Source organism: Astatotilapia calliptera, chromosome 17 (genome assembly GCF_964374335.1).
Source record: "Astatotilapia calliptera chromosome 17, fAstCal68.1, whole genome shotgun sequence".
Lineage (NCBI taxonomy): Eukaryota > Metazoa > Chordata > Actinopteri > Cichliformes > Cichlidae > Astatotilapia > Astatotilapia calliptera.
The window spans coordinates 2694555-2718445 of record NC_137438.1 but is presented as its reverse complement, the minus strand read 5'-3'; the positions used below and the strand labels follow the sequence as shown (position 1 = coordinate 2718445).

The window sequence follows — 23891 nt, the reverse complement described above, 5'->3', positions numbered from 1 at the left end:
TACATTACAGCAAAGCGCAGACATGGAAACATGCTTTGGGGCTGTTTTCCTGTCTATCGCTATGTCCATGTCTATGGATTTTACATCTGTATTCTCTGCGATTATGCAAAGAATCTGCTATATTTTTCAGATATCCCCTCTCACTATTAAAATAAAACTACAATAAAAATAAGAGACTTTTCAGTTCTTTGTACGTGAGCAAACTAACAAATTCAGCAACAGATCAAGTACTTATTTCCCCAACCACAGGTGAGCAATACATGATGAAATAACAATCACGCAAATAACAGCGCCCATGTTTTTCTAGCAGAACATTGTACCAACTTTTATTCATTTCACCTGTCAGCGGTTTGAAACCTTCTGATGGGTTTAGGACTCACACAGGCACTGGGGAACATCACTTAAACAGAGTGAGCATAATACTGCATTTAAAATCCCGTGAAACAGACATTCAAACAATTGTGAATCTATTAGCACTTCTTGTAATAAGGCTTCTTTTTTTTTTTATATGCAGCTATTTTAAGTGGTGCATAGAATTTTCTGAGTAAGAAAAAAAGCTTATAAATGAATAGATAAAAAAATTCAACAAACTATTTACAAAGTTTCAAGTATGAACAGTATTCAGAGAAAATACAGTAAACAGCTGCATGTTGGGTTTTCATACAGGCACTTCTGTTTCCAAAGAAAACAAAGAATAATGTTTGTATACTGCTCAGAAAATACGGGAACAAGTCAGTGTTTGCTTAGAATTAGAATGGACCCATCAAAACGTTGATGACTTTAGTTTCCATCCCATTTCCAACTTTCATTTTCAAGATTGTCTGGTGTGCAACTTCAGTGTTCCTGTATTTTTTGAGTGTATATAATATAGCAAGTACAACACATAAAATGCTGAACTTCTTATAGTTTTATATGTAACGTCACTTGTTTTACACAAGTGCTTTATTAAATCAAACACAGAACCAGTCATAACAAAAACAACAGAATGCCTCTTTGGCAGAGCGTTTTTCCCTTCAGTGGTGAGGTCTTGGAGAGCTGAACCTTTTCCTTGGTCTGCACACAGTGAAACACAGGACACACCTCAGAAAACCTGGTCATACTGTACACTGCATTGCTTTGACTTTGAAAACAAAACAGCAAGTTATCAATGACTCTTTACTCAAGCTCTGTTGTGAAGCCTCAAGCTAAGCATATTCACGTGTTATCTTAGCTATTTAAAACCAGACATAACAAGCCCAGACCACAATTTTCACATTATCTTTGACATGGCCTCATTCAACCTGTAAACTGACCAATACTAGTGATTTTACACGGACGTTAAATTGGTTAAATAAACCTTTTGGACTTGAGCATGAGTTAAAAAAGCAGATTCAAATTCAGCAGCAGATCAAATACTCAGAGTCCGGAGCCAAGGCAGTTTTCCCACATGTCGAAACAACTACAAGTTAGGGCTGCTCGATATAACGATATATATCGGATGACGATATAAAAACGTCTGTCGTTTCATTTTACGCTGTCGATTGTTTCGTGGTGTCGCAAAATAAACTGTTTACAGCGATATTTTTTCATTATCATTATTATGGTCACTGTAGCGGCTATATTCATTTCTTCTTTCTCTTATATTTAATATAACCACACTACGGACGGACAAGCGCCTGTTTTTATGCGTTGTCGTTAGCAACAACAACGGTAAAACCACCGCGTGTCCGCTTGTTCCACATAAACCTTTCACAATAAAGCTCAAGATCCTGTTGAGACTTTTCAAAATAAACTGAATCACGTGAAAGAGCAGATTGTTTATGGATGAGAAGTAAAAAAGAGCCGCCAGGTGCTAAAAAATAAACCTTAGACTCAAACGTTAGAACAGGCTTCTCCCCGCAGCACGCCGTGTAATAAATACTCACAAAGAAAACTGCGGCCGTTACAACTTATGTCTAAAAATGTATCGTTTCATGCATCGGCTAAAACACTGGACTCCAGGTACACGACGCGCAGCTGGAAACACTTCACGCAAGTCGAGCTGCCCGAGATTCACAGAATTTACAGAAAATGTTACATTTTTGTGATTTATATCGTTATCGGACGATAGATGTCTTAATATCGGGATATTAAGACATCTATATATATGAGATTTTGGTCATATCGCACAGCCCTACACAAGTTACTTCTCTCTGCTGGCCAAAGGAAAGTTAGAGGGATCTCCGTATTGGTTTTACTGCTCATACCCGGAGGCTTGACCACTCTTTTATATGCAGTCGATATTAAATGTTGAGCATCACCTTTTGTCGGCCATGACGCTCGTTTCATTCTTCCACTTGTAGCCTTGTCTCAGAGGAAATCCTACATTTAGAAACATGCAGTCAAGATCAAACACATTTAAAATAACAATTTGGAACTTGACTATTATTAATATATGAATCAAATCAATTAAAACATTTTAGAGACTTCAAAAGTACACACTTCGCACTAATGGAGCGCCCTGATGTCTGGCCTTCGTTATCTGTATGGCTTCATCCTTGGGCCTCTTCATCAGAGGAGGTACAGACTCATAGGAGCTGTGTCTCCGTTTGTGTGGCTTGTCACATTGACTTGGTCCAGCTCTGGCTTCTCTTAGCGACTCGTAATTGTGCCTTGGTCTCAGGTTACTCTCCAGACTACTCTTTCGGTCTCTCCTGGTTGGGACAAAGCTCTTTCGCCAGTCACTGAACACTTGTTCCTTTGCTGATGACTGCATGGATGTGGAAGATGACGGGCCCTCTGTAGGAGTGCGAGACTGATGTAATGTTGAAGAGTTTCTGTCAGAGTGAGATCGCTGTAGTTTGGATGAGGACGAGCAGTGCCTGGAACTAGATGAGCTATCCGCAGACCTAGACAACGGTTCTGTATGGTGTGCATCACTTATAGGCTTTGGGTTGGATACAAGCTTTCCTTTAGCCCCTTGTTGTTTCTTCTTTTTAGAGTCAGTCTTGCTGGTTTCTGTGGGGGTCTCTGGAGTTGGCTGGGATTCATTTTTGCCTCGCCTTTGGACTGTAGACTGTTTTAGAAGTTTAAGGGAATCACTAGATGAAGAAGACTTCTGAACAACAAAGCGAGGAATCACGGGAGTCATAGTGGAGTCATCCTCGCTATCAGAACAGGATGGACTAGTTTGTGCATAAATTAAGGTATCATCGCTGTCCTCAGTTTGAGATGAGAGAACTCTAGTCTTTCTCTTCTGCTTCTTCAAGGCTTGTTTAACCTTCCTGTCCATTGTTTTTGATGTCATATGTTCACTGGCCTTTTGTTCAACATGCTGATGGCAAATGGAGCCCATTCCCTTGTCCGCAGACTGGGGGTTCTTGTGTTGGTAGTTCATGAACGGTGGACTGGTTTGTATATAAATCAAGGTATCATCGCTGTCCTCCGTTTCTGACGAGAGAACTCTAGTCTCTCTTTCCTTGTTGTTAAGGTGTTTTTCTACTTCTCTTTGCACCATTTCTGAGGTTTGCCTTTGTGCCTTTTGTTGAACGTGGTGATAGTGAGCTTTAGTGATGTCTACCTCCGTGTCCACAGACTGCTTCTCACAGCGGTTCTTTGATGATAAATTGATTTGGGTGTTTTGGCTGACATGAAGACTATTTTGTGCATCATCACGATGTTGTTCCATGATTTTTGAAGTAGTCTGTCTGTTGTCGTTTTGTTGAACACGCTCAGGACGCACTTTAACTTTAATCAGTTTTCTCTTCTTTATACTATCTGATTGGCTAAAGGTTACATCCTGTTTCTTTTCTTTTATCTGTGTTTGCTGAGGTTTGGACTGATGCTGTGACTTTGGTGAATCTGCACAAGGCATACTCGGCTTTCTGCTGTTTGCTTTAGGACTTCCCTTCTTTTCAATATCCCTCACTTGTTCTCCACATGAAGTACTGCCTCCACTCATTGACTCAGAGAATGCACCTTTCCTCTTTACCCGTCTGCTGCTTTGTTTTTCTTCATCATCACTGTCAAATATTACTATAACAGCAGGATCATCTGAAATGCTTCGTGCTTTTCTACCATGGTGAGATCCAGTATTATTACACTTTTCTGTCCTTTGTGAAAGGTCAGGGTTCCCACTCTGGATCACTTCATTACAACATCTGGATAAATCTATAGATGTACGTCCATTGGTTTGACAGTTTCCTTCCACAGTTTCAGGAGAAGGTTTCTTCAGTTGATTAAGGCTGGCAGCTCCACTGTTCTCTGTGCGCGTAGAGAATAATCTCTTTGTTTTTGTCTCTGGACAGCTTTGGACACCTTCATCCTCGGTGTCAGAATCAAGGTTGATGATGTCATCCTTTTCTGAAGACTTGCTTCTGTTCCCCGTTTGACTTGGTTGTAAGTTTGCCATCTCATGGTCTTCATTTTCTTTTACAGAACCAGAGTCATTTTTCTCTGCTGACGCAGGCGCTGACAGGTTACTTAACCACTGTTTGGACACGGTCAGATAGTTACGTCCTGAATCAGCAGAGTAATCGGAACTATCGTCAGTTTCACAACTGTCATCAGGAGCACTATGTGACTCCCTATTTTGTGGTCTCTGAGCTTTAGTCTCAGTTGTGCCCCAGGAAGAAGGCACCATGAAGGACTGTTGCATTGTCTCTCTAGATTGTATGACTTTTGCTAGATGAGAAGGTGTTTCAAAAACCTCCATCATGGAAAAAGCAGAAGCTGGCACATGGTTTGGAACAGATCCGGGTACCTCACAGACAGCTGGATTTGTGTCACTTTGTTTTACCTGGTCTTCATGCTCACCATCATGCTGTGAAACAGTTTCTGGGTCAGCCAGGCCTTCATCTGCTGGTTCCCATTTAACATCTAATACGCTAATAGGCATAACAAGCCAATCATCGTCCTCATCAGTCTCCTCTTGATCTTGCGCGTCAGAAAGGGGGCTCAAAGAGCAGCTTGCTTGCCAATCTAAATGTTTCTCACCGTCACATTTAGGACATAAGAAACGTTCAAACCCATCCTCAGTTTCAACAAAACATGGACAAGAGCAATCTTGTGCTATGCCAAGTGTTTGGTTCTTTGGAAGCTCGGCCTGACTCTGCACATGTCCAAACTGCGTATTACTGGCTTCAGACACGTCACATGAAGGTGAAGGCATCTCCTCGTCATTATTATCAACTTCTGGATTCTCATCTTCACTTATATCTTCATATGAAGGGTCCTCAAACCTTACTTCCTCTTGGTTTGTGTTTAAAAGATGCATGTCTGGCTTTGATGAACCCTGTTCATATTCTGGATCATTTCTAACTGCAGCAGAGAATGTATCTGCACCTTCAGGTCTAGATGGAGGTGTCTGTTCGTTTACATTTTGATCTTGATCTCCAGTGCCTTCGGTTTCTTTGACTCTCTCACGCTCTCCTTGTGAGGAACTGCAGCTGACCGTTAATCCTGGGTACTTCTCAGTCTCTTCTGGCACGGTGACTCCAGAAACTGCTGTCACAGTCACTGGATGCTCTGCTTCATTATTTATGCAAGTGGGAGCAACGTCCAAGACGACACGTTGATAATCTGTGGATGTAAAGAGATGAAAGTTACCCATGAAATGTCTTGATGCATGCTCAATCACCCAGATAAGTAAATCCCTAAAAGTTGATTCTGTCCATCGGGACGTAGCGTTTTCAGTGGAAGAAACGTTTCATCCAACTGACTTCTTCAGTCTGAGCTGACTGCAGGTTTCCCCAATCTTATAAACAGTACATTTGCATAATGACTGACACTAGCAGCACCGAAGGAACAATGGGCTAGGGGGTCAGTTCCTTGATCATTAAGATTGGGGAAACCTGCAGTCAGCTCAGACTGAAGAAGTCAGTTGGATGAAACGTTTCTCCCACTGAAAACGCTACGTCCAGATGGACAGAATCCACTTTTGGGGGTTTGCCATGAAACAAGGTCATGTTTTCATACTGGTAAAATTTACACTGGAATACTTCTCAACATTTTTATGAACATGTCTTGAGCTGTCAACAGCAGAGTTTGGTGTACCTGCTACATGTTTCTCTGATGCAGATATATCACATTTCTCTTGAGACGTGGGAGAGAACTCAGCTCCTTTGCTTTCCTTCACTTCATCTTCTTGTCCAGTTGCAGTAGTGCACTGCTCAGTAAGAACAGGGCTGAAACTTTGCCGCTTGGTAGAATATAGTAACGCAACCTCTTTCTCGATAAAGTCTAATATTTCATCATCTGTGATTCGTTTGGTTTTTTTAGCTTCCAAGACTTCACCTTCGGCTGGCTGATCCCTGAGAGAAGAAGGGGAGAGCTTCTGAGAAGGGGTGGAAACATTTCCTTCTGAATGATCTAGGATTTGTTCCTTCTGCTCACAAACTCGTGGGAGGAAACTTCCCACTTCCTGATTCTCAAAACATTTTTCCTCTGAAAAATCATCAACATTAGGTTCAATCTTGGAAGATTTGAAATGAGCAGATTCCTTTTTTGGAGAGATGCAAAATAATGGGGATGATGTGGAGGCGTTGTTCTCAGGTACAGAAGAAGACTGATCTTGTAAAGAAAACATTTGGGCTCTCTCTCTATGAAGTGGAGCAGCCCTTGCTTCAGCCCAGCATTGTATATTAGAAACTTTTAGGAAAAGTTAAAGTCTCAGTTAAAAATTCCACAAGCTGTCCACTTTTGTTAGAAGGCTGTCTTATGAAGTTCTCAAGAGAGGATATTCCTTTGTGTTAAACAAGGACATGTGCTGATGAACTCAAGCCAGTATTTCTTTTTGTTTGATTGTCACTGCTATACACACTAAATGCAAAATCCTTGGGTTTGGGGTGCTGTAATTCAGTGCACAATTGTGATTTTTGTAGACAGTGGATTCCATGGAATTTTGGTGGGATTGTGCACTGCTTTCTTGACAGCAAGTCACTTCTGATTTTTCAAGATGCAGAAAGGCTACCCTGATTTGAGTTCCAATTGTCAGGAGAACCAGGCTGTCCTGAGACTTCCTTGACAGTTGGAACATTCAGAAAGTATTGCCTGAAGAGCAGTCTTTCAAACGATGACTTCAGTTAAGTAGTCCCCTTGTCTAGGAAACAAGACAAATAAATGAAAGTGAAAATTAAAAATCTGCATATATTTAACAATAGACCATTTTTAAAAAACATTTTTGATCTATGAAGCTGAAATTTTACAGCAATCATGATACATGTCTAAACTGTACAAAATTAAATCAGAAATGACTGAGCAGAAGGTCCACAACGTTCTGAGAAGGAACAAACATGATCCAGCTGTGTGTAGCACAGACTAGTGCTGGGCAATATGGCCTAAAATCCATATCGCGATATAATTTGAAGCGCGTGCGGTAACGATATATATCACGATATATTCTTTTCTTCTGTATAACGTATTTTCCACACAAAATCCTTTAATTTTCTCAAAAATCGAGTGTGCCTTATGTATGAATTCTGGTTGTGCTTACTGACCTCGAACCGATTTTGGCGTGCAGAAATCTGTTAAAAATGTTTTGATGGATTGTCAGAGCATTACGGCTGCCGTAGTGAGGAGCTTCGCGGAGTAATCTGGGTCCAAAACTCCGTCTGCTTCAGGTCCCAAAGTCAAACGAAAACTAAGAGTTAAAAACGGTCTAAATTCTTTCATCTTTAATTAAATCATCTGGTGTAACAATTAAGTTTAACATCCAGGCATCCATGAAAACAGAATTTATTAAATTTAACGGAGTTAGAAGTTAACAGGAAGTTGGCTCGCTAGTTTCCACCTAAACATTTCATACCATGTTCTGACAGAGATTTTTGAAACTAATTCAAACGTACAGCTCTGCTACCACTTCCAACATAAATGAAGACAGAAAACTAAACAGCAGTGGCGTTTGCAGGGTTACTGAAGTTGGACTACCTGGTATATAATGTTGTGCTACATGATTGCTAGCGACACAGCGATGTTAGCATAACATTAGCACAGTGAAGCTGGAGGATGAACGCCAACTTTTTTTCCACTCGATAAAAGTTAACGTGACGGATTCTGGTGGTCAGGGACAAATGCAGTCGCATAGCAGGATGCTGTACACGGGCCAAACTTCAGTCAAGAGAACAACTGAGATCATTCATCCACAATACGAGGTTAGTTATTAATATACTGCAACAACATGGGAACAGAACAGCTGCGAGAGAATTCAACATTAATGAATCAACGTTATGGAAGTGGAGGAAGCGCAGTTTTCAGCTTTCCCCATATTCCAGAAGTGCTTCATCTCTTTGCTGTGACTGTCGCCCGCCACAATTTGCAGATGATAATGGTTGTAGCCGCTGCGATGCTTTCGACCAAAACAGGCGCAGCTTGATGACATCATCAACATGCGCTATCGCGATAGAGAGGTATAGTCAAAATCTCTATCACCCACCCCTAGCACAGACAAACCCTTTAACCCTGCATTCATCGTGTTCAGTGTGTACATCTACGATACAGGAGGCAGAGCGCTTTGTGCAGAGCGGATAAACTTGGAATCCTGGGACGTTTTCCAGCGGCAGCGAGCAAAGCACAGCACAACCACGCCAGCGAGGAGTCCTCATGCCTGCTGACATACCTTCACACAAGTTTTGAAACTAAAACTACAGTCACCCTAAGTTCAAGCATGCAACGAAAACATTCTGTGCAGTTCAATGAACGTTATGACAGAAGTTTCCCTCCAAGCCGTTGAGTAAGTCATTCCATTCAACAGCTCTGGGGACCTTGGAAGGAAAGCAGTGTTGTGGAAACAAAGCAATCTGGTACATAACCTCTTTTTCATTAGTACCTACTTGGATCATCTCGCCACAATTTGCCACAATATTTAGAGTCAGACTGCGTGCCCCCGATTGGCTGATCAGTGGCGTCATTCAATGAGTCATGAGAAAGTCTTACTTATGCAAATCAAAACTGCCAGTTTTGAAACCTGGCAATGAGGGAAAATGGCTACAAAAAAAGCAAAAAACAAAACACAAAACAAGGACATGGTCCCCCGAGTCTGACAAACAGCCATAGATCGAGCACCGGGTATATCGTTGCCTCGACGTCCACCTTTGTTGTAGGGTTCATGTCACATACTAATTACGTCATTGGACACTTGGCCGCATTGCTATAACAACAAACATGCATTGTAATGGAAAACCAGTCGATCTGAGTTTAGTCATGGCGAGCTGATCTTAATAAGTACTAATGAAAAAAGTAGCTATAGACCGGGCACAAAAAAACGACGTACAAGCAGAGGGCAGCAGCCAGCGCAGAGCATGCCGTGTCTTATGTGAAAGGGCCTTCAGAATTCTCAGATGATGCTATAATTCCTCCCTGCCTAAGGATAGAAACTAAAACTTTATTAAAAAATATTATAAAGACACTGAGATACTTTACTAACGCTAAACCTCCCAGAAACACTCTGGAACTATCTGTGGTGGTCATACTGACGAATTTCCTGCAACAACAGCAGTAATGGCAAGAGAAACTAATTTTGGACAAAGTTGTTAATTCTGATGTACTTTCAATTTTATAAAATAACGATAACCAAAATTTCACAAAAAGGTATTTAAGGTTCAGTTTTAAGGTTTTGTTAGCTTAAAAATGTTGATTATTCAGGGCTCGCAAAATTTCAAAATCCCTGGTAGCCCTTCGGGCAGGGACTCTTCAGTTTTTGGTAGCCCAAAATAAATTTAAGTAGCCCGAATAAAAAAAAGAGCAATTTTTTGATTGATGTTTTGTTTCCTGTTTTGTTTCCGTTACAATATTATACATTAATGTATAATATTGTAACGGAAACAAAATATTAATCAAAAAATTGTTGAAACACAAATTACAACATTGTATAAAAATTACAATCATCAACTCAAATACTTGGTTCTGATTGAACAGACATTTCTATGAACTTGTAAGAACTGTGTAGGACATGAATCAGTCTGTGTCAGATCCTGAATTTGAAATTTCCACTGAAGTCTCGGGTAAGAGGCAAGTGGAACCAAGATCGAGGCCATTTGCTTTTTAAAGTTTGCAAAGACTGCTAAATTGTGCCAGTGGTAGTTCACTCTTTGCAACATAGTAGCTGTTTTAAACTGATTTTTCAGGTTTATTTTTAGTATGTTATTTGCAATTGGTGTTTGTTCTGGGAAAGATATTGCAGACTGAGCAATAATGCATTTCTTGCATTTCTCATGGGTTCTAATGGGGCCTTTCTTAAAATGACTGGTCCCAGTAACAAAGGCGCTTGTCGACTCAGAAATCGAGAGAAAACCAACAACACACCCGGCAGAACATTATGTTATTTACACGGGTGCACATAAGTGGTCCGCATTAGGGCTGGGACAACGCGTCGACGTAATCGATTACGTCGACGCAAAAAATACATCGATGTAAAAAAATCTGCGTCGATGCGTCGTCACTTTCAAAAAAAGACATGGCGGCAGCGAGTAGCGGAATCATGAGTGAGGCAGTTGCAGTCAACTTAAATCACTCCACCCGAACACGCAGTTCTACAGTATGGGGATATTTTAACAGAAAAGGAAGTGATTCAGTCGTTTGCCGGCTTTGTGAGGTGGAAATGGCCTATCATAAAAGCACGACGGCTATACACCAGCACCTCAAACGACTGCATCCAGGAGCCGCTTCTGCAAAGGACAAACCACCGTAAGTTTTCAACTTGTTTACTAACGCTAGTTTTTACCCGTTAATTCATCCAGACCCCCCCCCCCACGTAGACGTACACTCACTCATAGACACAGAGATAAACACAGAGATAATCACACACAGCACACACACATTTCAGGAATAAACAGAGAAGTCTGGAGGACTACTGTCAGAGAAGAAGTACACCATGCACCCCCCAGGAGGTGGCTGTACTTACTGAGAGCGTCTTATCTATGATTTTAAAAGACAAGAGACCACTTGCTGTGGGTGAGGGATTCAAAGAAATGCTGACCACTTTCCAACCAGGTTACACTCTGCCGTCTAAGCGTCATTTTACAAGCATGATGGAGAGAAAGTATGAAACTTCAGTGGAGAAACTAAGGAATGAACTAAAAAAAGCCACATCCAAAATCTCCCTTACCACTGATGCTTGGACAAGTCTGGTCACAGAGTCCTACTTAGGGGTAACTTGTCATTTCATTATTTGTTCAAAGACGCCATTGCTGCTGTTTGTATATTATTAATTTTTTGCTATGATTTCCTTTGTTATATTTGTTTTGCAAAACATTTAATTTTTTGTTAAAAACAGAAGATTGTAGTACAATGTTATTGTGGATTTTGTTTTGTGAATGAAGAGCACTTTTTGGCAGAAAGCAAAGTGAATGTTACATTTTGTTTGTTTAAAGACACCATTGTTGCTATTTATTTGAAATGTTTTGTTAACTTTTCCTTAATTTTATATATGTTTGCACATTTCATTTCTTGTTAAATGCTATCTCTATTGTATTGATTGTACGACCTCTACAACTTTATTTTGCAATTTTTTTTATTAAAAGGTCTTCAAATGAATAAATTTGTGTTTTTCATTTATATACATAAATTAGTAAATGTGAAATTGCTATACAAGTCAAATAATGGGGGAAAAAAATCGTTAATCGAATCGAAATCGAATCAGATTGAAAAATGAATCGTTAGATTAATCGATTAGGAAAATAATCGTTTTGCCCAGCCCTACCTCTCACATGTTTAAGCTTGCTGCGGGAGATTTCACTTGTCATGTTTGCATAGTAAGCTAACGATTGATAAGACGACGTCAGAGGGATTGGTGCACAAATTATCATCACTCACAGATCAGTGCTGTCGCTCTCTATACACAGTTCGTGCGATTGCAAAGTGAAAGCAAAAAACAAGCGCAAATTCAAACGCGATTTCAATATGTCACATATTGACAGTGGCTCACCGATGTCAATGACATAATTACCCAGCTACATTTCCGAAAGAACACAAAAGCATTGACATATATTTTTCCTTCCTATGATAGCCCGATGGGCAGGGCAGGGCCCGACTGGAAAATAGAGATTTTGCGAGCCCTGTTATTTCATTACAGACTAATATTAAATATATATTCAAATTCATGAATCTGCAAAGGATGCAACAAACAACAGCTAACCCATCTAAGTAATTTAACTACAGTAGAACAACAAAGTTATGGAAAAGTTCAAAATTAACTTCAGATAATGTGTGGTATTTATTAAACTAAGATGGATCGAAGACAATCACCAGGACACTGTACAGGAAGAGACTGAGAATGCAGAGCAAGAAAAACTACACTTCTGTAGAAGAAACACCTTCAAGCCAGACTAAAGTATGCTAAGGATAACTTGGGAGAAAGATTCTACACACTGGTAGCACTTCCTTTCTCACATGAGATGAAACTAGAGCTCTTTGGACATGGAGACAGTGCTCATGTTTAAGAAGGGAGAGGCATACAACCCAAAGGCAGTTGGTAGAGATGTGGAATGAGTACCAAAAGGATCAAAGCAAAAATGCTGCACAAGATGATTCTGAATTAGCACGCTGCAGGCACCAACCGCTTTGAGTGGTAGAGACTGACGCTACAACCACACTAGCCTGGATAAATGTGAAAACGGCGTTTTCGCCTCCGCGTCCACACTAGCATTTTCAGTCGTTTTCACGGAGTTGAAACGGCTGAAAACGCTTACGTTCCAGTCCTGCGCATGCGTGAAACGCAAGAAGATTCGACCTGCCTCATTTCCGTCTGCCGTTTATTTACTTGTTGAAATGTGGCAGCAAAATGTTGAGGAAAAGCAGCGAGCTTTTTAAATGGACTAACAATGAGGTGGAGTTGTTGCTGCAAGTAACACAAAAGTACAAAGTTGCAAAAGCGAGTGAGAATTAAAGAATTTGAAGAAAAGGTCTCTGGAGCATGTACAGACTGATATTATGAACAAGCGTACAACAACAAAAGTCAGTCACATTTATTTATATAGCACATTGCTGCTGACTCAAGTGCTGCAGCAAGCAGTCAGAACAAGCAGTAAAGCAGTACAAGAACAAGTAGTCAGAACTCATTCTGCTTTAAAAGCCAAGGAATAAATGTGGGTTTTCAAACATGTTTTGAAATTGCCTAATGTTGGGGAGGTCCTGATGTGAAGAGGCAGTTTGTTTCACAGTTTAGGAGCAGTCACAGCAAAGGCCGACCTCCTCTGTGCTTTGGTAGTCTGCAGATGATATTGAAAGATCTACCAGTTCAAAAGATCAGAAAGGTATGAGGGTGCTAACCAATGTAGCTGCAGTCAGCTAACAGACGACAAAAGTCGAGATACAATGAAAGCATGGATCGCTCTCCAAGTCTCTGAAACAGAGGAATGCTTTCCATCTACTTGCAAAAGTAAAGCCAAAGACAGTAGATTTGATTACAGCCTGAAAGATTTTTAAAAAGTAGCACAGCCAGTGGCCGTAGTTACAATTTTCAATGTTTAACACTATGTCTGTGAAGGTTCTCAGTCATCCAGGTCATTGTAGTCAAACACTGTTTCTCTTAGGCCTTCTATACGTTATAACTTCCCTCTCCTCCGCAGCTGGAGCAAGAGCCGTCCACTGACCAGCACAGACTTCCTACACTGCCTCCATCTGACAGCAGAGGAACAATACAGCGAACGCGCCCCCGCAGCTCTGCCATCAAAACACCAGTAAAACAACAGGGGCGGCAGGCAACGGAGCTAACTAGCAGTAGCTATCTAGCCCAGTTCAGCATAGGTGTTCTTTATTAAGGTGAAGAGTGCAAGAACTGAGGGATGATGCCATGAGCGGGAGCCACATACGTCATCGTAGCTGTGGGGTTTCAGCCAGGGCACCCGGAAGCGTGATCCCATATAGAGTGGGTCGACTGAAGGGGAACCATGAGTACGTTGGGGAACCATTTGAGTTAAACTGGTTACCAGGAACGCAGCTCTTGACTTTCGCATTTCAGATTAAGAATATGTCACATGCTCAAGAACAAAGACTTTGGCTCAACCTACCTACGCTAACGGGGCTGTGTGATTCGTTAACGTCCCGTTTTGGGTTGTATGGAAGCCCCAAACGCAATTTCATTGTTCTTGACAATGACAATAAATAAATAAATACTAAAAATACTATATTTTTAACTTCTTCTTCTTCTTCTTCTTTTTAAAGAAAACGCGCCAGTCACGCTGCGTCACATGCAAACAGAGGCGTGTTATGTCTTTTGAACGGTAATTAAAAGGTTATAAAAAACAAACACGTCGAGGTGCTCATGTCACTCATCCTTACCGCGTTTTTCACAATGCAATTCTCATCGTCTTTGAAGCGTGCACACAAAACAATGCAACGGCTGAAAGATCAAATTCAATGATGATGCTTGCTACCAGCAAACTTACGTACCACAGTAAATACGTTTTTATATCTTGGTCCCGCTGAACTGTCTTCTTCCGTTTCTTTTCGTTTTCTTCGGACGTTAATGGCGAGTGGAGAACCGACTGGCATGCGCATTAGCGCCACCTACGGGAAGGGCGTGGTGATGGAGTACAGCGTGCGGTGGGGAATATAACTAATTCTCGTCTCTCTTCCACATGCTTTGTGCAATTGGTCCATACATGTTTAACGCTTTCTGGTGTATTACGTTAAAGACAGAGACCTGTTGGGTGTTTTGCTTTTTTATGGAGTACATGGTTTAATCCTATATGTTCTCTTTTCAAGGGAGTAATAAGCATCGTGTTCTTTGAGTTCCTGCCTTATTATATTCAACTCCTTTTGGATATTGTTAGTTATATACACCAGTAATTTTCCATATATGATTCTAAATGATATTTTATCCTCAGCTCTGCTTGTTAACTTCCTATTATTTTAATGAAATGTGCATTTGCATCTCTACCTTTCCGTTCCCTTTAACAGTACATGAGCAATAATTTGGGTAAATTACATTTCTGAAACCCTGCTGTGGAATTCCAAAAGCATGTGAAAGATGTGATAATAATAATATTCAGTCTACATGATAATTTTCCAGACTGATTGAAATGTGCTGAAAAGCTATATGTATGATGGAACTTTGATTTTGGTTACTTTCTTTGACCTACTGCAGTGCAAACATTATTCCCATTACTTTTATGCTGTATCCTGAAAAAAGATCTGTTCTATTCTTCACTGCTACATATTGAGGGATATAAAAAACAGTACTTGCAGTACTCATCAGTAAATATATATTTTCTTTGAATTGCTGTTGATCTTTATACTCTTGTATTAAACCCCGATTCTTTTGTCCCCATGACAGAAGAAACACAACATAATTCCTAATTTATCCCATTAAGTTTACTTCAATTCAATCCAATTCAATTTTATTTATATAGCGCCAAATCACAACAAAAGTCGCCTCAAGGCGCTTCATAGATACAGAGAAAAACCCAACAATCATATGACCCCCTGTGAGCAGCACTTTGGTGACAGTGGGAAGGAAAAACTCCCTTTTAACAGGAAGAAACCTCCAGCAGAACCAGGCTCAGGGAGGGGCGGGGCCATCTGCTGTGATTGGTTGGGGTGAGATAACAGAGACTTTGAAGAGAGAGACCTAATATTTAATAATCCACATTTCACTGTTTTACTCTTTGGTTCAGATGTGGATTCTGTATTGTTCTTTCGTTGTGATTGTTTATGTTTACGTTGTTTACTGCTGGCTTTTAGTTTGTTTTTGTCTGTTTGGGAGCTGACACAGTCTCTATGGAGATGGGTTTTATTTGGGGTAGCATTAGGAGAGAAGCTGCAGAGAGGCGTGTTCCATGTTAAAAGCTAAAATATAACAAAAAAAATCATGCTAAACAAAACAAAACCTTTCAATTGCCCAACCCTATCTGTCCCCTCAACGGGTTGTATGTTTTCAATGTTTCCTTATTATTTTTGTCATAAAAATAAATCAAACAAATAAATCAAGTTGCGAGACAGCACCTTGCATTTACGCCAGGCTGTGAGCTGCCCTCAATCTACGTCCTTCACCCCCTTTTCAACTAGAATCCCAGTTTAAAACTATTCCTGACTTCCCTCAGTGTACACTGTAAACTCCAAAAGATACAATTAGCTTTTCCTGGTAAAAGGTCCTACTTTACTCTTGTCACTGGTTTGGAAACAACCTCTATAAAGTTAACCCGTTTCATCTTTAAAACTTAGTCCTGGTTTCTTCGTCCCCTTTAACGGGTAGCGCATATCCTGAACTTGACACTTATTAACCCATAAAATGACCAATAACCTATGATCCTGTGTTTTCCTAAACACACATTGGTCTCTTTTCTCTCTTACCACAACATCTCATGTTACTTTTATCTCAGTACTGTCTTTTTCTCACAGTGTCATTATCCTTACTTCAAAGCTTCACTTTATTCTCAAGAATTTAGTTTTACCACTACTGAGCCAATTTAATAGTTAAGATCATCCACTCAGCGAACAGATAATTTAGAATTCAGCCAATATGCACAAATTTGCTTTTTGAACAGGTTTGTGCCTACCTTTAAATCTCTTTAGACCGGTCTTCTGTTCGCCTCATATCAGATCCAACCTTCGGCCACATTTGTTCTCTCTGTTACACGAAGAACCGGGCGGAAACCCCGATTCTTTTGTCCCCATGACAGAACAGAGAAAACCGACTCATAGTGTGTTAAAACATTTATATTTCTTTTTATTCAATCATCTTCCAGAAGAGAGAGACCCCTGCACAGCTCAAACGCCAGTTGCAAGAGCTCTAACATTTTTAGCTCAACATGTGTCTCATATGGTGTTATTTCTGTACTTCAGACGTCACACAGTTTCAAACATTGCTTATATGGAAAGTTCCTCTTTTCTGTGTCTTAGCTATTAATATGGCTGTGCACTAAAACTTCCTGTTTTTCAGTCTGGCTGAGCACTTAGTTTGTGAGTCAAAAGTGGCCTTGCTTTACAAGCCTTCATTATTAAAGTACATAACACAATCTAATAGGAAAATAAGGATATTGATTTCATGACACTTGTATTATTGCACCTTCTGATATTCTTTTTGATTTTTTTTCAGGAACAAGAGAAAGTGGTTTAATGGTTTAACAAATTTTCAGGGAGGAATAGGTGACAATGACACAATCAGACTTAACCACCTTTGCCAAGGTCACAATGTTTTTGCTAGCGTGTATGTGCATGTACGTCATTCTGTTTGTAAACACAATAACTAAAGCTTTGAAAAAATTGTGAAACGTTATTATGTTGTAGAGCAGGGGTGTCAAACTCAAATACACAGTGGGCCAAAATTCAAAACTGGAACAAAGTCGCAGGCTAACGCTAATATTTATTGAAATATATTTATTCCTCCAGAATGAATCTTTTCTTATGGACTCAAACACGTTTTGCTGAAAAACTGAATATGGAACAAGCAAAGCTTAATACTAAACAATATATATATTAGCTGTATAATACCAGCAGGCCAGCTCTAATAATAATTTGGTGTGGCTTTGCGGGCCAAATGTAATTAGGCTGCTGGCCAAATTTGGCCCGCGGGCCAGAGTTTGACACCTATGTTGTAGAGTGAGATCACTGTAATAAATTTATTGGTCTAAATTTGACAGAAAGCCTTAAGTTAGACACTATGATTCTTGCAAGTGTGGTGTGTATTCTCAATATGTAGAAAGTACTTTATAAGTATATTTTAAAATATATCACCATCGTCCTTTTGTTAAGCCATAAAGAGCTGCACACACTCCCTTGTGAAATGGCATTGTCAGCTATATGTGTACTGTCCAACCAAATGAGGAAGTCCAATACCCACAATTTACCATTTACTCATAGTTTAACCTGTTCACTCCAACTTTATCATATTTGATCTATGAGTTTTTGAAACGTCTTTTTTTTCTAACTAAACCTAAATAAATTGCATTTTAAGGAATAAGTTGCAAAAAATGCATGAAATAGCAAACGTGAAACAAATTAAAACTCATATGCATTTATCAAAAAGTTTCCAGATTTTTTAAGACAAGTGCAGGCCCATTTCCAAACTTTGATTCATTTTAAAAGAATGGTTTGTTAATGATTTTCGGAATTCATTTGCACTAAGGGTACATGTAAACACTCTCAAAAAGGAGACAAAAGGTGATCTGGAATCTTTTTTTAGTAATATAAAGTAATAATATAAAGAAGTAAAAAATAGCAATAATAATAAACAGAACAAGTATTATTATTAAGGTTTGTTATACACCCACAAGACAAGCTCGGGTAACAGGACAAGATGTGCTGTTCACATAAGAAAAAAAATGTTTCCCAGTCTTTTCAAATTTGTGCCCAGTACCAGATAGGGTCAGTCTGATCTTCTCCAGCTTCAGATGATAGAGCACTTCCTTAACCCAGGCCATATGAGAAGGTGGAACTGAAGAGTACCACCTCAAAAAGATCAGCCTGCTGGCCAACAAAGTTAAGGATGCTATCGAGTCTTTATGTAGATTGAGTGAAGCTCATGATACACAAATTATGCAGTCACAGCATTTAGAACAATATTTCTCCCAGTTACCTTGGACAGGGCATCAAAGACTCCAGATCAGGACACCCTCAAAGATGGAGAGTGCCAGAATATATGAGCATAATTTGCAGAAGAATGACGGAGACATTGGATTATATATTTTAGTGAGCCAGTCCTTAGTATAATGAGTACGGTGTATCATCCTAAACCGAGCAAAATAATGTTTAGCATAAATAGATGACTAAGGAGAACAGGACAATCTTTACATGAACGGTGAACAAAGTTTTGGACTTGGAAGTATCTGAAAAAAATGGCTCCTAAGTAATGCAAATTTTGCGATCAATTGTTGAAAAGATGCAAAAGATGAATCTAAATATAGATCTGCAAAAGTCCCAATGCCCAACCTGGCCCATCCAGTGAATACACTGTCTTGTAGAGATGGAGAAACAGATGGTTCCCTATTAATGGTGCTTCAATAGAGGGCCCCTGCAAACCAAAAATGTGTCTAAATTGGGTCCAGAAAGCGGAGCACTCATGACTCTGTAACCATCATTGACTGTCGGCTTGCTCTCACACGTGTGGTAATAAAGGTATTGACTTCAGCTGGCTGTGTTTGCATACTTTGTCAACAAAATCCATAACAGAAGGCTTTCATGCTACACAGTCTTTCTCTCTTTGGACCAGTTACTGGAAACCACATGTTCATCCCCTCCCTGTCAGGTGGAGGCTTTCAGGTTTTGTGTAAAAATAGTATTCTGTCAATACAGGACATTTATATAAGAAACAGTTTTCCCTCTTTCCATCAGCTGGTAAACAGGTTTTCCATACCCAAATCTATTTTTTTATGCTTACAATTACAAAACTTTGTATCCTTACATACAGATTGCTTCTTGTCAAGAGATTTATTCTAAAGACACTTCTTCAGCTGAGAATCTAAAGGTAGAAACACACAGACATTCTCTGCGACCTGCTGGAGCGGGGGGGCTAGGAGGAGGAGTTGGCCGTCCGACTGCGGTCTGGAGTGTGGGGCCTCCCTGCTGCTGCGGAGTCGGGGCGGTCTGCCTCCCCCCACCGCAGGGAAAAGGGTAACACCACCTGGGTCTGGGTGCAGTTCCCCCCTCCAGGGGCAAGGGTACCTAGACCCGGTTTGTAGAGTACGCTTGGGGAGTGTGATCGTGTGTACAGCGTCTCTTTATGTCTGTCTCCACGTTGGTTGAGTGTGGAGTAAGTGCATATGAGAGCATGAGGGTGGGAATGGATGTTTGTGTCTGTGTGTGCCTGTATGTCTGTGTCTATATGTCAGGTTGGGTGTCAGGCGCCACCTCTCTGGGGACACCTCAGGCCCTCCAAGGTTTGGAGGCCTATCTCCCCCTACCACCACTTCCCCTGCCAGTGGTGGACTCCCTCAGACATCGGTGCGTTGGTGGTTCTTTGTGTCTGGGGATGGGCGTCCAGGTACACACCGGCTCACTCCTTGGCGGCCGCTTATCGGGGCCTGGAGCCTGGGGCTCGCTCGGGCCACTTCGGAGGTGGGGTGCCCCCGGCCTCTCGGCCTGGGGCTCGGTCACTCAGGCACGGCTGGCTGCCGGCGGAGCTCACGGGCGCGTCACTGCAACTCCCCCTGGCTTCTGCTCCGCGGCTGCTGAGTGAGCCCTCATCTGGGACTCTCCTCAGCTCTTACTGGGACAGTGGCGCGGCTGCCCCTCTGTTGGTCTTCCTTGGTCTCTTGTGTTCTGGGGGCCTCTGGATGTCTGGAGTTTTGATCTCCTCCATACCTGCTTCATGCCCTGGAGGACGGGGCTGTGGCCCCCCCACACCCTCTAGCAGATCATTACATGAAGGAACCTTTTAAAAAAAAAACAAGCGCGTCCATGCTCACAGGTGTACACACGGGTGATCACACCCACAAACTACACCCTTTTTGGCTCCTACCTCAAAGCACACTGTGTTCTGTTGATCTTATGTGCTGCACAATAATGTTTAATATTTAGTATTTACTGTCATATTCCCATATATCATTGTGATGTTGTTTATTCTATTACTCTTGTTCTCTTCTGCTTGTTTTCTTTTTTCTTTCTCAGCAGGTGATCCAGGTGATCGATATATGCATTTTTTATTTCTTTTTTTTTTCCTGCTCATTCTGTTGGTTTTTGTCTTTTGCCCTTCTCCCCCGTCCCTCTTCTCAGCTGTTTCTCTTTCCCTCTTTCTTTCTCCCCTTCTTTCCCCCAGTCAAGTCTGTCCCGTATTCAGTAAGTGAAAATAAAATAAACAATAAAAGGTGAATCAAATGGACCATTACGGCAAGGCTGGGATGGTCAGTTTGGTAAAGTAAATCCGTTGGGCATCTTTCTTTGCCTTTAGACAACAATTCTGATGCAAAAGAGCCAAACGGGACAGGCAAAAAAACAAAAAAAGAAAAAGAAAAAAAAGAAACACACAGACGCTGCAGCTTTTACTTGCAAGGGCGATTACAGAACGCTCACACCAGAGTGGGGGCCCTGTGATGTGCGCTCCGTTCCTGCACTTGTCTTTATTTAAATACAAAAATAATACAACAGTGAATACGTCTATTCATAGGAAGAGGAATGTTAGTGTGTGTGTGTGTGTGTGTGTGTGTGTGTGTGTGTGTGTGTGTGTGTGTGTGTGTGTGTGTGTGTGTGCTTGTGAAGGACGTGGCCCCTCTTCTTGTTAGGGAGCGCAGATAAAAGTGTCCAGCTCTCCTCTTCCTAGCAGGAGTGAAATAATAACAGCTTGTTCAGCTATTATCGCTGTGAGAAACAGTCTTGTAGTGGACAACAGTCTAAGTCATAAAAAGGTCATCATGCAGTATTCTATCATATGCAAACTTATATCATTTAAAAGCTTATACTGACTAATAAGTACAATTTTATATTGACATTTCCCCTCTCGTCCAGCTGTTTCTCTGCTAGATGATACTTTTAAAGTAGCATTTGATCAGAATTATTGGTAACATTTATAAAAAACGAATCCACAGCTCAACCACTCTTAATCACGTAAAAGTAAAGTTTGAAGTGGATTTAAATGTTGAAATCTCCAGGGAAGACTGCCTAAAAATTATAAGTAAGATTTGTTCATCATCAATTTGCCAATGTCATACTCGTCAAAGATTTGTCCTGATTTAGACCAGATCTGGATTCTACCTGTGATAAATGTAGGCAGGCTCCAGCGATCCTCCTACATATGTCCTGGACACATTCAATGCTACATCAGTTTTGGCAATTCTCTACTCTTTTTAAAATTTGATCCATGTTGCTTTGTTGCTCTATTTGGTACCACAGGGGAGGCATCTGAAAAAACACAAGCTGAAGATGCTTTTGTCCTCTGTTAGCCAGGAGACTTGTGCTGTTGCACTGAAAGACTCCTCACCCCCTTCATGTTCACAATGGATCACAGAAGTTATGGAGTATCTTAAACTGGAAAAGCATGTCTTTTATCCTGTCTTCCTTCTCTAACCCCAACCAATCACAGCAGATGGCCCCGCCCCTCCCTGAGCCTGGTTCTGCTGGAGGTTTCTTCCTGTTAAAAGGGAGTTTTTCCTTCCCACTGTCGCCAAAGTGCTGCTCATAAGGGGGTCATATGATTGTTGGGTTTTTCTCTGTATCTATGAAGCGCCTTGAGGCGACTTTTGTTGTGATTTGGCGCTATATAAATACAATTGAATTGAATTGAATTGAACTAGAAGCCAAATGCAAAACTAGTGAAAACAAAATCGTCAGAAAAAATGATTCAAGATTTAAGATTCTTTATTTGTCATGTGCATAGTTATACAGGTATAACACGCAGTGAAATGTGACCTGATACGCTCCTTGACTGTGCAAAGACAAAGAGAGAGACAGAACATTATATACAGTGCATGAGTATACACAAAGGAGGAGGGAAAGGTCAGTGGCCTCCACCTGTAAAACCATTAAATTACCTCAAGAGGACTGACCGTTTGGACCCCAAGTCATCTCTATTTGGCTCTCTGGGAACAGACCACCTAGTCCATTCCTAGAGATCTCTTTCAGCCCAGCTGGTTCCGAGTACACCTGACTTTGAACTACAGTCTCTGACTGACCTGTCCTCAATCCCTGATTGGATTCCACCTTTTCTGATTTTGAAGAATCTTAAACTTCAGTGTAAAATTCCTATTTTTATTTTAGTTCTCCTTCTATTCTGCTATACCACCAGGGGTGTCTGAGACCCACAAAAACATCTCTATGCTTTCTGTATGACACAATGTGACCTTGTTTGAACCTGCTGGGAGTTGTAGGTGTGATGGTTGTGCTATATTTGTACATACTTGAATAGATGTTTTTCTTTTTAGGATTTCGGCCTTCTCTGTAGTCTAAGGAGCTTGGAAAGAAAAGCGTCTGGACTTCTTTAAGTTGCTTGAAGATGTTTCATCTGAGAAGCTTCTTCAGTTCTAGGGTTGAATGGTGGAGAGTCCCAGATTTAAATCCTGTGGGAGTGTCCCCCCAAGAGGGTCATGGACCCCTTATTGATCCTCTACCTCAGTGGTCTCCAACCTCTTTTGCGCCACGGACCGGTTTATGCCCGACAATATTCTCACAGACCGGCCTTAAATACAACAAAATAAAACTAGTACCGGTACCGAAAAAAAGAAGATTTATTCATAACACACATGAAAAGACCCAGGAAAACCGAGTTAACGATAAAACGATAACAAAATAACGCTGGAAACCGATAAAAACCCTGAAAACCAAACATTTCACACCTGAGCCTCAACTCTCGCGGCCCGGTACCAAACGACTCACGGACCCAGTGGACATAGATGCTTCTTTCGCTCCTCTTTCTAACCATCTGTCTTCTCTGTCCAGAATGTGAACATTGACCTTTGTCCTTCAGATGCAGATGGACAGCCGAGTCTTGCCCCGTCGAGGCAGCTCTTCTCTGTTATTCTATTCTTATAGCTAAGAACAGAATTGATCCCCTTCCAAGGGCAAATTAAAACTTTACAAAAACAACTTGTTTGTGTAGTTTATGTCATCTTATAGTTAATGAGGCAGCTTAAGATTCACCATATCAATCAATCAATCAATCAATCAATCAAAATTTATTTATATAGCACATTTTTAAGACCGAAGTACACCAAAGTGCTTTCCATTAAAATCGCAGTACAAATAAAATCACAATAAAATATAAATTACAAATATATAAAATAAGATAATTACATCATCTAAATACAGAGCCAGATGTAAATTACCCTAATTCGCCTTAAATGCCAGATCAAACAAATACGTTTTTAAACGTGATTTAAAAGACTGAATGGAATCTGACGCGCGAATATGAAGAGGGAGAGTATTCCATAGCCTGGGTGCAGCAACGGCAAAGGCACGGTCTCCTCTGTCAACAGAACCTGTGCTTGTAGTCTAACACTGAGGTCTGCCTTTAGGTGGAGACAGCCCGGCAATTCCTCCTGTGAATATTTGAGAATAAAGGCGGGAAGGGA

General features: G+C 40.8%; 1 protein-coding gene across 2 annotated transcripts; it reads right to left on the bottom strand.

The window, feature by feature from the left end:
- Positions 1-298: 298 nt before the first annotated feature.
- LOC113009252 (uncharacterized) lies at positions 299-14476 on the bottom strand. Of its 2 annotated transcripts, none has more exons than XM_026147456.2 (5): positions 14344-14476; positions 6013-7057; positions 2461-5538; positions 2280-2340; positions 299-1053 (listed from the first exon to the last, which is right to left on the bottom strand). In XM_026147456.2, the coding sequence occupies exons 2-5, from the start codon at positions 6542-6544 to the stop codon at positions 1014-1016; spliced, it is 3711 nt and encodes a 1236-aa protein (XP_026003241.2). In that variant the 5' UTR covers positions 6545-7057; positions 14344-14476; the 3' UTR covers positions 299-1013. The 2 variants fall into 2 exon arrangements, with proteins under 2 accessions (XP_026003241.2, XP_026003240.2); XM_026147455.2 differs by having other exon boundaries at positions 14233-14394.
- Positions 14477-23891: the final 9415 nt, after the last annotated feature.